Here is a 16,627-nt window from a genome sequence, read left to right on the forward strand (position 1 = left end):
CTAATAATACTGAGAGGCTATTGCACAATTCTTTAATAACAAGTGTTGATGTTTTATTTAAACCTGATCCTAATTGTACGCAATAGTTAACTGTCGCTTCTGTAATTAATTTGCATAAGCATGGTACTTAGCTATACTGAAATAAATATTCAAACAGTAAATATATGCATGAGCGTTTGATTTCAATATCGCACACTTACTATTCGCACTCGAATCGTATTCGAAAAGAAAAATACTGATATTCGCCCACCTCTAACACATATACAAAAGCACAAGCGTATTTAAAAATACATAAAAAATATGCGTTTGGCCTGATGTCGAACCTGGCACATTCTGACATCGACAGTGTATCCTGAGCTTAACACGACGAGTCGGTATATCGACGACGTAGTAGATGGAGACGCGTGTATGGGTAACCACGTATACAGATAATTTTTCCGCGAACAATTTTCAATTTTCCAGGCAGCGTACAATTTACAAATGCAGCCTCCACATTGAAGCACGAATATTGCAAGCCACCCGTAAATGTGAAGCCACGTGCCTGAGAAAAGTTCCGTTTTCTCAATGAAATGATGACCTCCATAATTGCGCTCACTTGCATGATAACCTCGCTGTCATAGAGTAAAGCGAGGCATATTTGGGCTCCCAGCAATGGTGCCTTTTTCCGACATGTCACGCTCTCCTATGCGTACGACGACGACGACGACGAATGAAGAGCTGGTACGAGAGACATAACCGTCTCAACAAATTATACTGGTAATGCTATGTTCAGACTACGTTCGTAAGGCGCCGATTTTTCGTAGCATACGTAAGCGGAAGCGCAACAAGCGTATGCGTCTAGTTCAGACAGCGAACGTAAAGGTACCAACGTGCGCAATTCTCGCAAAAATCGTGGGTGAGAGTGTTAAAGGGTCGGCAACATTTACGACTGTTATGTTACGTCCGTTGCGACACAGCCAATGACCGATAAGCTTTCGGCTTTCAACAACCGGTGACGACACTTCCGTCCTCCCGTCTGCAGACAGCTCCGGGCGTGGGAAGTGCCATTCCGCCATTCCGTGCGCACGATTGGCTGTGTTCGTGAAAATTTTTGCAGTGCGCCTTGCGAGACTGTTTTCGGTTCATCTGGTTTATCCGCCGAGGAAATCGATGGCCGCAGATGGGTGCTCCGAACTTCGATGAGTGGTCTCATTGGGTTTTCAAGGAAGCGGAGCTGCTGGGGCGACATGCGCATGATGTTATGAAACATCGCAGCGTCACCAACTCGGAGCTTGGCGAAAAGGTTGTGATAACCGCCGTCCACGGCCCTGTCGAGAAATACTTGCCGCACCCAAACCCTTCTGCGTCGCCTTCGTCGTCTTTGGGCGATTGAATACATGACTATAAGTTTGTTTTGAGCGTGAATTTCTTCGATCTCGGCCAGCGCTCGCATGTTGGCAGGAGCCATATTGGACCGCTGGTGACGTCGATTCTGCAGCTCCAAATTTGATTGGCCTGTTCTAAAAGCCGTAATTTAAGCAGCAGTAAATGTGAACAAAGGTGCCGGCTTAACTGCCGTAACGTTTTTTACAGCCGTTACGTTCGATACGCCAAAAGAGCTGTTACGCGCGTTACGACCGTAGTGTGAACATAGCATAACTCACGGCTAACGTCACTGCTGAGAATAAGACAATCATGCTGACTGCTTTTCTTCACAGTTTCTCCGGTCCAGCCGACTTTCGAGGAAAGTGCTTTTAATTTTTTTTTCCCAGCCATCTGATCTACGGCTATCGGAGCGAAATCGAGAGCAGCCTGGGCAAGAAAGCATAATCACTCCACATACCAAGCATGTGCGAAGTACGATTGCCAGTTACCACACCACTGCTGTCCACTTCGCCTTGCGCGCGAAGCGCCGGCACATGACGTGCCTCTTTATTTTCCTCGCAGCTTCGTCGTTAAAATTCGCACGTTTCGAGAGTCTGCATCCTGCGAAAGACGGGAAAGGAGGAAAGATAGTGCTCACACGTGCGCCCCCAGCATAACATGACGTCAAAGACGTCGTCCCAACTTCCTAAACCATGTGTGTGCCGCTTTATCAGCGCGGAGAACCTGGCCTCCGGGAATTCGCCAAACGTGTGCTGTATATATCCACGCTTACAGCGCCAGGTTGTTGCACGCTCGGACCTCATTGACTTACCCATGTAAAAAAAAACAAAAAAAAAAACACAGCGTTCAACACACACACACACACAGTAGCGAACTGCGCAAATCTCACGAAGAACGACTGTCCCTAGCTTAAAGATAAAAAAAAAGCACAAATGAGATGCGCGGGATGTGCATTATCTGCGCCGAGACACTACTTTCGCAGAGATTACAGATAGATTACATCTGCACACATGACTGCTCGAGCGACTGTTAACCCTTCTACTGCCTGGACCGTAACGACAGTAATGGCAGGAATAATCTTTCGAGACATCGCGAGTTGATTGTTTGGTATAACACCCGAGCGAACAGTGCAATAGATGCTTGGACGGAACAATTCCCGGTCAAGAGCGCGAGGCAAACCCCGCTTGCGGCACCAAGAACACCCTAGAAAAAAAAAATCCCTAGTGCGCAGAAGTCTGCGAAACCAGCTTGGATACTGACTCGCACGAACGTGTTTGCATTGCAAGGGATGGAGGAAGCAATGATCCATGACACTCTCAAGGAGCACTTTCCTCGGCGACTTTCCATGGCCAAAGTTGATACACCTCATCAGGACACCTCTACGACGCGTTTCGCTCACTTTGTGGCGGATGTGACGTACGGGAAAACAACGCTGCAACGCCGACGCTGTATAGTCTGGTGCAACGGCCGCGATACCTATATGCACACGGCTGCATTTGCCGCGTTTCCGTCAGATCAGAGGAGATCTATGCGCGAGCCCCGCGGTTTCCCCTCCGGCTGAAGAAAAAGGTAAATCACGACAAGCCAGGACGGCGCGGGCCGATACAGGCGTTTTAGCCACGTCAGTGCAGACGTCTATAGCTTATTATTGGTCCTTCAGCCAAATAGTCAAGGTGCATCAAGCCTTTAGCATCGGGAAATGCGAACAATATACTCTCGTTGTTTTTTATGATGTTTTCGAAGCTGCCCGCGTGGAGTGAGATATATTAGAGCCCAACTGATAGACGAACGTTTATACAGGGTTCTGATAAAGCGGTAGTTTCGCTACAGCATTTCGCCAACAGTGCTGAGCACTCGCTAAGCGGAAAGTGCAGAAATAGAAAACCGCGCGGCCAACAGCCGCGCTCAACTGGTGACTGCGAGAGACGGCGAAGCGATCGAAAGACAAGAGGAATAAACAAGGCCACTACAGCATCCTGCATCTGCGTGAAACCTCCGGTCACAGTAGAAGTATCAGTTTCAATCAAGTTCAGTGCCCTGTGATACCACTGCGGTTTTCAGATGCCGCTGAAACAAACGCTGACGGAAGCTCTCGCCCTTCCGAGTCGTGTCGTGTAGGCTAATGCACACGTGCGACTGGGGCACGCGGCGTAGGAAGTATGCACGAGCGAAACAAAAGAAAAATGCCGAGAATTTCCGCCCATCCTGGAGTAATCGCCCATTATAGGCGCGCACTACTATATCCATCCGAGTGCGATCGCTCACCGTTAGCGCCCTGGATACACGTTCCCGCTCCAAGGTCGCAAAACATCCGTGTCTACGGGTCCCCTGGGCCATGATGCATGCAATTACACTTACGTAGATCATCAGCGATGACAGCTCAGCGGGAAAAAGATTCTTTGATGACAATATTATGGCGGCATGTAGCAAATACAGACCTGCAAATACCACGCCTCTCATAGTAGAGTCATAGCCGGCGCGGGCTTAGCGATGTGGAGCAAAGTGAGGCCTTCATTACATGATTTTCCTCATCATTCCTGATATTGCTCACCCTCGTCACTCGCATAGTGCGGCTATATTTACACGGCGCACTCGACAATTAACAAAACACGCCACAAAGAGCGGCGCACACATTATCAAGGACGTCAGGGCTGAAAAACATGGCCGTTCAACACCGACCGCAACTTTTCTTCTTCTTCTTGAAACCGGCCTCACGAAGCTTCCCAGAGGAATCTAGACAAACACATATCTCATAGCTTCTGTGCAATGACTGAACTACATGCCAACGGTGTACGTCTGGTGGTTTCGAGTTCACAGTTTTCTTTTTGTTTTGTTTTTTGTCAGCGTGCTATTTGCGTAGCGCTCTGTCTGTGCTACGCACTTTGACTGCGCATTGCAGAAAGCCGTAAAAGCACTTGAGGCTACTTACGCGCCACAAACAACGCTCTTAATGCGCCCTAACGCTAACGATAACGATTGCCAAACGCTATTACGGCCATGTCTACGTACAAAATTAAGTGTAAAAAAAAAACGGATGTGCGTAAAACCAACACTTCTCTTGACACTAATATAGAGCCGAAGTTTCCTCAAGAGAATTGAAACCTTGGTCGAGATAACGTTACGGTTCGACGTAATAGTTCTGCGGAAACCCGCAAGGTGGAGAGAAGTAATTAATGAAGGAAAAATCAGACATCCACCCGTTCGTAACAATTGCTACAAAAGGAAACCCATACGGGTTCCTCGAAAGACTCGGAGTTGAAGAAAAATTCGTCCTGGTCCGGGACTCAAACCCGGGACCGCCGCCATTCCTGGGCAGCCACTCTACCATCTGAGCTAACCAGGCGGCTAGCAAATGGCAGGGCGAAGTCGAATTTGTCGACAACGGCGGCGGCGAAAGGCGGAGGTCGCGGGTCCGAGTCCCGGACCAGGACGAATTTTTCTTCAACTCCGAGGCTTTTCTTTGGAGGAACACTAGCTTCGAGGAACCAATTCGCGAACTTCGCGAATAAATGCACCGGCGGTCCATTTACATTTGTGCTTCAGAGCATTAAGGGGCGTTCTGTAAAAAAAAAAAAAGTAAGTCGAACGACAGCGCATTTCTCCCGCAAGTTTGATGCTGTCATCCGCAGAATTTTTTCTGGGCGGATATGCCTTGCAGACTGCAATCTCACCGGCTACAATTTGTAAATTGCGATATGTGCCGTAAGGTAATTAGTAAATAATATAACTAGTGAATTTTAGTAATTAAGTCATTTACGCACTTCGAATTCTCGTACAAATAACGTCCGCCTCTGAATAACAAAGATGCAGCATGAGAATTGTGAAATCTTCCATGGGTGATTAAATAATATTTTAGCAGTATTCGCAGCAACACCTACCTATCACCAGCACCGGCTGGCCGTGAGCGGTGGCTGACAAGAAAGAAAGATTATCGAAGCGAAAGGAACCTCCGCATTATACCGGCCAGCACCTCAAGATGCTAGCTAAGCTGTCAGCAGTGCTTTGATGCCGACTCATCACGGCACAAATCTAAATCTATGTCGTCAGATGTCGTGAGTATATGCGTAAAAAACAGACAAAAAAAAGAAAAGACAAGAGAGGACATAACTAATCATTTGATCGTACTAACATTTGTGCGTTGCTAAGCGCTTGTCACCAACTGCATGCCCTCAAGAAAATGTATTTATTTGGCAGGTCATCGGAAACCAGGCACCAGGTAAGTATAACAGATAATGTTGGCAGATAACAAAAGAGACGATGAGCTAATGCGCTCATAAACATCACTGCTCATTACCGCAGCTTCCACGATCTCGCGCGTGCACCGATCTTTGTCTCCTAACAACAAGACTGTAGTGTTGTCCAGACATGGCTTGCACTCGTCTCGGCAGCGTAACACCAGATGTCCCTGTCCTGCCTTTGTCACGTTCCAGTCGTGCTCCCTTAACCGCTCGTTTAGGCACCGTTCCATCTGCCCTACGTACGTTTTGCCACGCGATAGTGATATTAAGATAAACATCATCTTGAGCACATGTGACGAATTCTCCATTGCGCTTTACTTTGCACCCCTTCTTTTGACTTTCCAGTGGCGATGCCATTCCGTATAACTTGGCCGGTTTGTCCTGGGCTGGCGTGACGACTTTCACGCCTGCGTTTTCCCCGATCTTTTTGAGACAACACGATGTCGTGTGCAAACATAGAATGACGGCCACCTTCTTTTCTTTCGATCAGACTTTTCATTTCCGTGCACATTATCAGCCACGCGTACTTGCTTCGTCTTGCGTCGAAGAGCCACAGCCGCTGCAACTGTCAAGTATTTAGGATAGCCTGCTGAAGCTAGGCTCTGTATTTGTATTTCGAAGCTTTCGTTTACACGACGCACACGCGACTTCTTAATTGCATTACGAAGGCACATCTGAGCGATTTCCCTTTTTACCGGCTTTGTGTGAGCCGACAGAAACGGAAACAGGAGTTCCTTGCTCCGCGGCTCGTCTGTCCAGAAGAGTTGCGATCTGGGTCAGTTGCTACATGTTCTTGAGATTTAAACCAGTCAAAAGACGAAGAACAGAGGAGAGACGCCTCATAGCTTTTATCTAAGCAATGGCTCTCTTAACGAGTGATGCCCTATATGCATAAGGTATCCCACAACGTAAAAAAAAAAAAAGTTTCTGTTAGGCAGGGCGTTAACGTGGTCTTTTCTGCTCCATGCAAACTTTCAAGACTTCGTTCATGCCTTACGCGTGGCAGCACTAGACCTCCTGTGCGTACGACGCTGCAAAAAAAAAAATACAATACATGTACTACACGTGTGGTGCACGAGATACAGCTTAAATGTGTTTGCATCGGCCAAACAGGCCGGTATATCAATGAGAGGCTGCCTGAGCACCCCAACACTTTGAACACTTCTGATGGAGCAAATCTGCCAAGCCATTGTCGGGAATGTGGCTGCGTGGCGCTTTTTTCCAATGTTAAAATTTTTGGTAGAAGCAAGAGCAAAATAGGAGCGTGAAATTCTCCAAGCGTATCACATCAGCACTTGCCAAGGGGATAATTGCATCCGAGCAACTTCTATATCACTCATGCAGAAGGATCTAAGTTTCCTATCGAACTGGCGCTAGTTAGTTGGTCTATCTTGCAATCAACGTTGTTTTGTGTGTGGTTTGGCTCTTCCAAATCTGCCAAGCCCCTTCAGCTGTGCATGCCCGCCTGGTTTTCCTAGGAGAAGTTTTTTTTTTTTGCAATAAAGTACAGTTGTTAGACCACTCGTTGTGTGTGCCAGGTTTCTCCTTTGTTCTTCGTGTTTGGCTGGTATAATCTCAAAAATCGTATGTCCAGGAGGCATGGCTTGGGGGAAAAACTACCTTTAGGTCAAGAAACCCGAACATGTGGTTTTCAGGCGCCTCGTGCGTGATTTGTAGAGGCTGGAGGCACCTTTCGAATGTGCTGACAACGTTCGCCACGTCACTGTCGATGTGCTTTTCGTCACTTCTAATCAACACAAGGAAATCATCCACAAACCTGAAAATTCTTATGACCTCGGAACGGGACAGCTTTTCGTTGAGCTTTCTGTCGAGAGAGGCCAAATGTAGGTCGCCGAACACTGGCGCTATGCATGAACCTATGCACACTCCTGTTTTCTGCAGGAACACCTGACCATACCATTGCACATAGGTGGACGTCATGTACAAGGATAGTGAATCAAAAAACCACTGTGGGGCCACCTTACATTTGTCTTCAAAAGAAGTAAATAATAAATTTATTCAAAAAACATGTGCCAAATAAGTAAATCTTGACGGCAGAATTGGTCGCAAGCGCTTAGTAACGCGCACGTGTTAGTACGATCAGATGATTAGTTATGTTCGCCCTTTTGTCTTTTTTTGTCTGTTTTTCTGTAAATATTCATGACATCTGGCGTTAAACGTTAGTTGGAAGTTAGCGCCTGTCCCGTTCGTGTCCCTTTGTGGTTTTCGTAACCTCCGCTAAAACAGTATTAAGTATTGTCTGAAAAGGGCGGCACTTTTTGCTCTTTTTACTGCTGCGAGCAGAGGCGCTGGTCTGAAGGCCATTGAAGCATTTCTCGCTCGGGAAATTATGTATCTGCTGTCTACACGCGCGACTAGCGATATAGCAAGAAAAAAAAAAACTGGGTGTGGGGGAGTGTAAGTTTACACAGCAACATTGGCGATGAACCGACGACGGGGAAAACCCTTCGCTTGAACGCTCATTTTCTTTTCCCACCGGAATACGTGCGACATCTGTCCACATTTACAATTTGATGCGCACACGCAGTGTCGTCACAACGCTGTCAACACGTCAGGCACACCTCTGAGAGGAAAAGAAAAAAAATAAAGAAAGAAGAATTGAGGAAGAGGCCGGACTGCTCGTGATGAAGGGAGAAATGAAGGCCGTCGGTTCGAAGCAAATTATAACGTGAAGAATTGCTTCCTGGTTTGGTTTCGCTGATTAGTTTGGTGTTCTCCCTTTATACTTAAGAGCTAGGGCCGAATTCACAAAAGGTTTTTCGTTCTTAAGCGCTTTCTTCCATTGGTCGGTAGTCTTGGTTAATCATATGTCCGGCACTAGCTAGCGTTGGTCGGAATTTGCTGTTAGAAAAATTCTAGTCTAAGAGCTTTCTGTGAAAATGGGCCTTGTAGTGCTTCAATCTGCAAAGCTTCGATCGTCTCAGATTCCTGTTCCGTGCGAGTGAAGCTCGCGGTTCCGTGGTTTGAGAGTTAGGGGGGTCGGAGTGACTTGTCTTGCCTATGCAGGCGTGCAGCGCACATTAGAAAATCAAGCATATACACATCACATTTAGTTGACAACGCATGGCCTATGGCACCACGCGGTTTATGGCAACGCATGGTCTTGGCTACTTTGCAATGCATGGTAGTAGATGGGGGATTTTTGGAGGATGGGGAATTCTTTTTTCCGATAGCGGTTGGTGGTCCAGTTGGTCAAGTTCATGGCGAAGGTATTCCCTCTGTGGACTGTACGGCGAGTAAGCGCACAAAATATGTTCAATTGATTCTTCATGGCCGCAGTGGTCACAGGTTGCGGTGCCGGTCATCCCTATGCGGAATGCATAGGCTTTGGTAAAGGCAACGCCCAACCCCAGTCGATACAAGAGCGTGGCGTCCCCACGGCGAAGCTGTGATGGCGCTCGGAGACTTAATGTCGGATCAAGGGAGTACAGTCGACTATTTCTTAAATGTGGCTCATTCTATTGCGACGTGGTGCACTGCCGAGCAAGCAGGCTGAGCTTCCGTGTTGCGTCAGTTCTAGAAAGTGGAATTGGGACGTGGTGCTCTTCAATATGGGCTGAGCGGGCAGCTTGATCGGCCCGTTCATTGCCGATAACCCCGCAGTGACTTGAAAGCCATTGCAAGGTTATTTCATGGCCTACATCACTTATATGGTGTAACGTCTCTGTAACGTGAAATATTAGCTGCTCGTGCGGTCCGCGTCGTAAAGGTGACAGTAGCGACTGCAGTGCCGCCTTCGAATCGCAGAATACCGTCCACTTGTGTGGCTGTTCATTACCAATGTAATGAAGGGCAGTGAAGAGTGCTGCGAGCTCTGCTGCCGTAGACGTTGTCGCGTGAGTCGTCCTAAATTTGATTGTTGTGGCTGTAGCTGGTATCGCGATTGCCGCCGCGGAGCTGTTTGGCAAGACAGATCCATCAGTCAGATCCACCAGACAGATCCATCATTTTGACGGAAGAGGCTTTTGTGACTACGGGCAGAAAAAATTTGTGAATTTGAACCCAGATGTGTACGGTCGTTACGGCAGAGAAGCACATGGTGTGCCCACTCTGCGATCTTAAACAGATCCACCGGCAGGCTGGCAATATTAACTACCTTTCCTACTCGCCGATAGGCTAGCACCAACAATTTCTAGTGCACTGCCATCCGTGCCCTGAACATCGCTGTTGGCGTCCAATCTGGAAGATATTTAAGAACACGTACTACGAACCTGGCGCAGAATTAGCGAAATTTTTCGTTCGTAACTGACGTCTGCCGTTGCGCGACCGCCATCCTTAATAATGTGCCCGTCATTACGACTGGCTCGCATCTGCTTTTACGAAGAGTTCTAGCTTAAGTACCTTCTTGTGTACGAACGAGCAGCCCAATTCACAATGCTTTTCATTTGTATAACTACGTTGTCCGACTCAACGTGTGCCTTCGGGACCATTTCGTTCTTCATCACGATCGGCCAAACGGCGTTCGACAGAGCGTGACCTGTGGGTTCACGCCCAGATGACGGTTAACTCGAAACTATAGACTCTCATATATCAGCGCACGTTCTCTTCCACGTGTGCGACTTTCAAGGTCGACGCGCCGAACACCAGGGACACGTGCCGGAAGCAAGAAGCGTACATACTGAAGACGAGGGGAACGACTCTAAATGAAGCATACATTGAATCGGAGTGTCGACTATGCATGCGTTCTGCGAACATATTCCATCGAAATAGTTTTCTACTTCTAGTTTCAAAGATGGCACTGCATTTAATTCTCCGTCAGCAAAGAAAAACGCTTGTGTAACGAGTTTTTTCGCTACGGTAACGCAACCCTTCGCTACCGTGTGTCGCTCATAGCCATAGGATGTTAAACCACATGCACATGCAGATCACATTGCAGCGCGTACTTGGAACAGTTCTACACTGTAAAATAATTTACACCCTAAAAAGTGAAAAGGGTGTAAATGTGTCTATAACTTACACCCTAAGAGTGTTATCTATATGACGGACACCCTAAGAGTGTGAGTTATAGACACATTTACACCCTTTTTCACTTTTTAGGGTGTAAATTTTACAGTGTAGCTTTCTATTCTTCTGATTTTTCTTTCATATATCGCTGCCACTACTTCCAGGAGACAATCGCCACGAGAAAGGAAACGCAACATAAGCTGATATACAAAATAAAAAGAAAACTAAAATCTGACGCACTTTCACATAGTCGCTTGCCCTTTGCTGTATCTCTTTCGGAGACCGCGGTAGACGCGCGCTTCCCCCGCGATAGGCAAAAGATGTTGAAAGTGACCGCGAAGCTTTCGAAGATGTATACAGCACAGAACCCGACGACATCGCGTTCTTAAAAACAGCGCTCCAACGGTAGTCCTGATGCATTTCGCCGCCTTCCGCAATCGGGGAAGCTCGGTCGAGCGCGTCGTCAGAGCGAGGAGGGCCTTGCCGAGTACACGGACGGCTAGGCAGACAGGCGCGTTTCGTCCAAACGGCGAAAGCAACGACGTAACGCCCTTGACTGCATGGCGCACGAATCCGCCGACGGCTCCTGCCTTTTTTTCCTTTCGGCTACCTTGGCGATCAAGGCTAACAACATACACGTGCGGATACGTAAATACCGCTAAGAAATGAGAGGACGGCTGTGCAGTGACTTCCACGGAGGCCGGTATGATTCCGGCTCATGCAGTATATATATATATAGCGCGCGGACGTCCACGAGAAACGCCCTTCGAATAATGTTTTGCCAATTTTCCAACGCGCACCCAGCTCAGCGGCTACAACCCCTATAATATTCCCTGAAGCTACCCGAGGTCGAGAGTTCGACTCCCGGTCCGGCGACCGCATCCCAATGTAATAAGCGAAATGCAAAAACGGCGGTGTATACGGTCGCATGCGCTCCGAAGAACATCGAGCGGTCAGCGTTACTCGGCGCCGCCTCCACAGCCCAGGTGTTGCTTCGAAACGTTAGACCCCATGCCTCAATCAATCATTTCCCGACATCTTTATACGCGCACACTGATTCGCATTTCGGCGATGAGAGTGCGTGGGCGCCGCATACGTATACGCTCAAGGAATGTCAGTCTCCAGTTGTGATCAGAAATTTCGTCGTCCATATACAGGGTATCCCAGCTAACTTTAGCCAGAGTTTAAAAATATGCGAATGCCACGCTGCTGCACAGAACTAAGGTAATCTTGTTTTCCGTCGCTTGGAGATACCTAAATTTTTTTTTTCGCTGCACATAACTGGATAATTAGTTTTAATTATTCAAGCAACTTCTCGCATATTATAATTAGATGAAAAGTGTCAATCAGAAAATTGTAGAGCGATATGAAAAACTCCCAATACAGCTTTCTGTTGCTCAATACGGGCTACATAAAAGTGTTTCTCCGAGCGTGAATGAAAGCCCGCAAATGCACGCAAAAATTGCCGCGCGACTGCATACCGCTTTAGGCGCTTCCCAACCTTCCTTGCAGCTTACAGTAGCTATAGCAGGCGACCCCTTTTATGCCAGCAAACCTCTCTGCATTTAATGAAAGTGCTTTCGTGCTCACACAAAGACACTTTTAGTTAAAGGACCTCGATGAATTGCGTTTTATAACCGGGTTTCAGCACCCCCTGTAGCGAACCGCGCAGTAGCCAGCAAGAGGGTGTTTTGAGTTTCCTTCCTTTACTTCGACAATCAAGGTTGAAGCCTGCGCACGACTCCCAAAATACCTCAACCAAATAAGCGGCACACTTCCTGCAGACGTCATTAGCCGCAGGTCTGACCGTGGAGCGAGTTCGTATAGAACGTGAAACAAAATAGAAAGAAAGAGAGAAAACAGCACGAGAAAGAGAGATGTGGAGCTTCGTAAGGCGCGCGATGGCGCCGCTGGAGGCAAACGGCCGTCCGACATTTTTTTTTTTTTTTCCTTCTACCGGAATTACTAATATAATAATATTTGGGGTTTTACGTGCCAAAACCACTTTCTGATTATGAGGCACGCCGTAGTGGAGGACTCCGGAAATTTTGACCACCTGGGGTTCTTTAACGTGCACCTAAATCTAAGCACACGGGTGTTTTCGCATTTCGCCCCCATCGAAATGCGGCCGCCGTGGCCGGGATTCGATCCCGCGACCTCGTGCTCAGCAGCCGAACACCATAGCCACTGAGCAACCACGGCGGGTACCGGAATTACGTTCTTATTTGGACTCTGAACCCTTGTTCCTATATGCCAATGTCTGTTCTTATCGCTTGATTTTTTGAGGTTGCGGGTAAAGTGACCGCGGATTGCCCGCTCAGACCATGTTTGTCCAGCGCGCGATCCAGTCGTTTTCTCGCTTCCTTGTTGGCTTTTCGTTTTCAAAAGGTGTTTTCGAGTTCACCGCCTCGTTTCACTGCAAGGCCGAGACAGGAAAAGTGAACGAACACAATCACGCACGCGGGACGCTCCCATCTCACCTTCTGACATTGCGCGGATATTCTGAGCCAGCGGAGTAAAAAAACCTTTTCCACACAAATCGTCTAAAAATCGCTGCAAGAGGTTCGGGGAGACTAATGCAAAAGTTCTCGCGCGCCGAACGTATACTTGGTCGAGGACGATTATACACGGACGGAACGAGATAAGACGAGAGCGCGGCGGAGTGCCTGCTTCTTCCATGATTCTACACGAGGTCACGACCGTGCACCTGCTGACTGAGCTTCTCATCTTTTACTTTCCTTCCCCAGTCATTTTAACGAGTGCCCGAATTGCCCACTTGATGGCGGAGTTACCTGTCTGATTGCAACATGATTCCTCAGGAATGAAAGTTTTTCTATAGAAGGGTCATCTACATTTATCTCTGTGCACTTTTCCTTTCCTTTTTCTCCTATACGACACGCAAGCCACCAACGAAAGGCGAACGAAAGTGAGTAGGTTTTCCCGTACCATCTATAAATCACAGCATTCAAGGAAAAAAAAAGAAAAAGAAACAACAACGCCCCGCTGTGACAACTCTCTTGCCTGTGAGGAAAACCTGTTTCATCGGGCAGAAAAAGTGCACAAGCGTTCTAAAGCAGAGGTCGACGTATGACTGATTTCGTGTTGCTTATGTAATGGCAAGCCTGGCAGTGGTCTTGAAGCCACCGATTAGTTGAGAAACAGAACATCAGGGTTAATCGACGCCTGCTTCTGTAACGTGCCGTAATCCAAATGTTTAATGGATATTATGATGCTGTTGACAAGGGCCATCGACAACAGTTGGAAGCAATCCGCGTGCTGAGACCTTTACGAATTCAGATGGGTGCCGAACAAGAATAGAGATAGATGGAAAAGGAATACATTCGTATACTCACGATCATGGGCATGTTGAGGGTGGTAATGACGTCATCGAGCGACCCCTTGGTCATGTCCGGCTGGAAGTAGTAGCGCTTCACTTGTCGGTACGAGACCGTGCCGTTCGGGTTCCACGTGATGTTCACCTTCTCTCGAGTCTCGCTGCACAAACAAGCGTTGGCAAGGTTTAAAAAACAAAACAAAACGAAATGCAAAGTTGTGGATGGAAAAACTCGAGAAGGCTCGACGACAACAGCAAATGCGAATGCCACAGAATGCGGCTACGTGCACAGAGAGTTCGGACGAGTAAACACCGCTGTGGTTAGCTGCTCGTAACATGTGGGTCACAAAGCAGTCTCGCGTTAGATGAAGGTCAGATTGCGTAAGTTCGCTTCTAGTTGAACTTAACGAAGCGAAATACTTGCCTCCTAAGCGCAAACTTTCAGAACAACCTTCCACCGTCCGTGTTGTCGTATCAGCTGTAGGCGATGCTTTTGAGCTAAAGGTCCTTAACCAGCTGTTTCCCGTGAGAGAGGCGCAACTGAAATTCCTTCGCGAACGAATCCACTTCTGCTCTAGTGTGGGCTTCAGTGCAATTTAGCCGCACTTCGCTCAATGACCTGCAAGAAATTTCATAATTCCCCGCTCTAATGCTTTCGAAGTACGTCTCTCGTCGCACGAAGCAGTGTCCCGTAACTGTTTCTTTTTTTTTTAACGACGGCGTCTGGTTGATAAGTACAGAATGCCGAGTGCCTTTTCCTGCTAAATCTACCACCATAGGAAGCGGTAATTTGCAAAGGACTGATGAAATCGGCGTGCAAGGCTGCAAACCTCGCACTATGCTATGGACGCATGACGAGCACTGAAACATTGCAAAACACGAGACATTTCGCAAACATAGCTGTGAACTCTTGCAACAGTTGTGGCATTCAGCGGAAAACAAACAAAATAAGTCAAAAAAGAGACGCCATACTACAGCTTTTTCTTGTGGTCGTGCACGCCCCATGATATGTTAGTGCCCACCGGACGGCATCAGGCGCGGCACTGCGCTTGTCGCCAACTTGGTTTATACGCCGGCGCCTTTTCTCCGCCGTTCCAACACTTCTCTCATACTATGCACAGTTACGGAATCCCGTAATCCACATCTGAGAAGTTGCGTGACTCTCAAAAAAGTGTCCAAGAGAATTGTTACACTTAGTGCTACAGCAGGAGTGTACAAGTGCGAGCACGTTCAGGCCACATGCTATCATTGCTTACCTCGTGTGATCACTGAAAAAAAAATGAAAAAAAGAAAAGAAGCACACCATATTTCGCAGTTGCCAAGTACAACCCGCGAAACTTTCAAGCAGCGGCAGGGGAACAAACTCTTGTTTCACGACCTGCCTGGATATATTTCGGCGTGCTGCGAGCGAGCAGTCTTTTTCTTTTTTTGGTTGCGGGGAGCGGGTGGGAGATGACTTGCAGTAAAAGAATCAGCAATCTTATCAAAATTATTTTCTAGCATTATGCACAAGGGTTCGAATTCACGAAGCTTTTCGTTCGTAAGTGCCCTCTGTTGTTAACTGGTCTGTTATTAACATAATGTCGAGCATCAGCACAGGGTATCATTTCCTCTTACGCACAATTCTTGCGTAAGTGCTATCTCTGAGAATACGGGCCAAGGTTACGTCATTTTTTTTTGGGGGGGGGGGGGGGGTTACATGCCAAGACCACTTTCTGAATATGAGGCACGCCGTAGTGGGGGACTCCGGAAAGTTCGACCACCTGGGGTTCTTTAACGTGCACCTAAATCTAAGCACACGGGTGTTTTCACATTTCGCCCCCATCGTGGCCGGGATTCGATCCCGCGACTTCGTGCTCAGCAGGCCAACACCATAGCCAAGGTTACGTCATGATGATGGCACGGCGCTGCCGTCACTTGATGCGTAGGCAAATAGGGAGAAGGAGGTGGCACAGGGGGTGGGTGCACAAAGGAAAGTCAGAGGCGTTGAACGTAAGGGAGCATGCGGTTTGCTACCATGCTTAAGAGCATAAATAGAGTAGGACGAAATCTATGAGGAAGATAGAGTAGGAAACGACTGGTGCCAACAAAACGGTACATCGGTCTGTGAACCTGACACCAGATAAGGAAGCGCATGTATCACTGCGCTTCCCAGGTGCAAACAACTTTCCTTTTCGGAGTGACTGATTTATCTTAACTTTAAAAAAAAAAACGGAAACACAAGGGTTACGAGGGACGTCACAGTCGAGGACTGCTGCTTGATTTTGACTGCCTGGGCTTCTTCCAGATGGTACCCCAGGCTCATGAGCGTATTGCATCCTGGCCTCATCCGAATGCAGCAGCTGTGGCTGCTTCACCATAGCCAGTTAGTCACCGTGGCAGGTTGATTTTTAATATCACCACGGCATCCCAAATATATTACTTAACGTCCTGGGTCCGTATTCACAAGGAGTTCTTACGCTTAAAGCGTACGTGCCCGCCAATAGTGATGTACGACATATTATTAGCGAAGGTGATCAGACAATGAAAAACAGCACTTTCGAGCAAAAAGCTTCATGAATGCGGCTCCTAATGTTTTCTCAACCTAACAGGTAGGTCCTGTTTGCTTGCTTGCTTGCTTGCTTGCTTGCTTGCTTGCTTGCTTGCTTGCTTGTTTGTTTGTTTGTTTGTTTGTTTGTTTGTTTGTTTGTTTGTACTAACTGCACAAATAAATGTAATTTTGAAA

General features: G+C 47.6%; 1 protein-coding gene across 6 annotated transcripts in view; it reads right to left on the reverse strand.

Annotated features, from left to right (window-relative positions):
- Nucleotides 1-16,627, reverse strand: part of LOC135900638 (protein croquemort-like) — a 204,171-nt gene that overhangs the window by 34,924 nt on the left and 152,620 nt on the right. For all 6 annotated transcript variants that reach the window (XM_065430135.1, XM_065430134.1, XM_065430132.2 and 3 more), the window contains exon 3: nucleotides 13,922-14,063. In XM_065430135.1, coding sequence (XP_065286207.1) covers nucleotides 13,922-14,063 — 142 coding nt within the window. The remainder of the gene's footprint in view (nucleotides 1-13,921; nucleotides 14,064-16,627) is intronic.

Source organism: Dermacentor albipictus, chromosome 3 (assembly GCF_038994185.2).
Source record: "Dermacentor albipictus isolate Rhodes 1998 colony chromosome 3, USDA_Dalb.pri_finalv2, whole genome shotgun sequence".
In the NCBI taxonomy this organism is placed as follows: Eukaryota; Metazoa; Arthropoda; class Arachnida; order Ixodida; family Ixodidae; genus Dermacentor; species Dermacentor albipictus.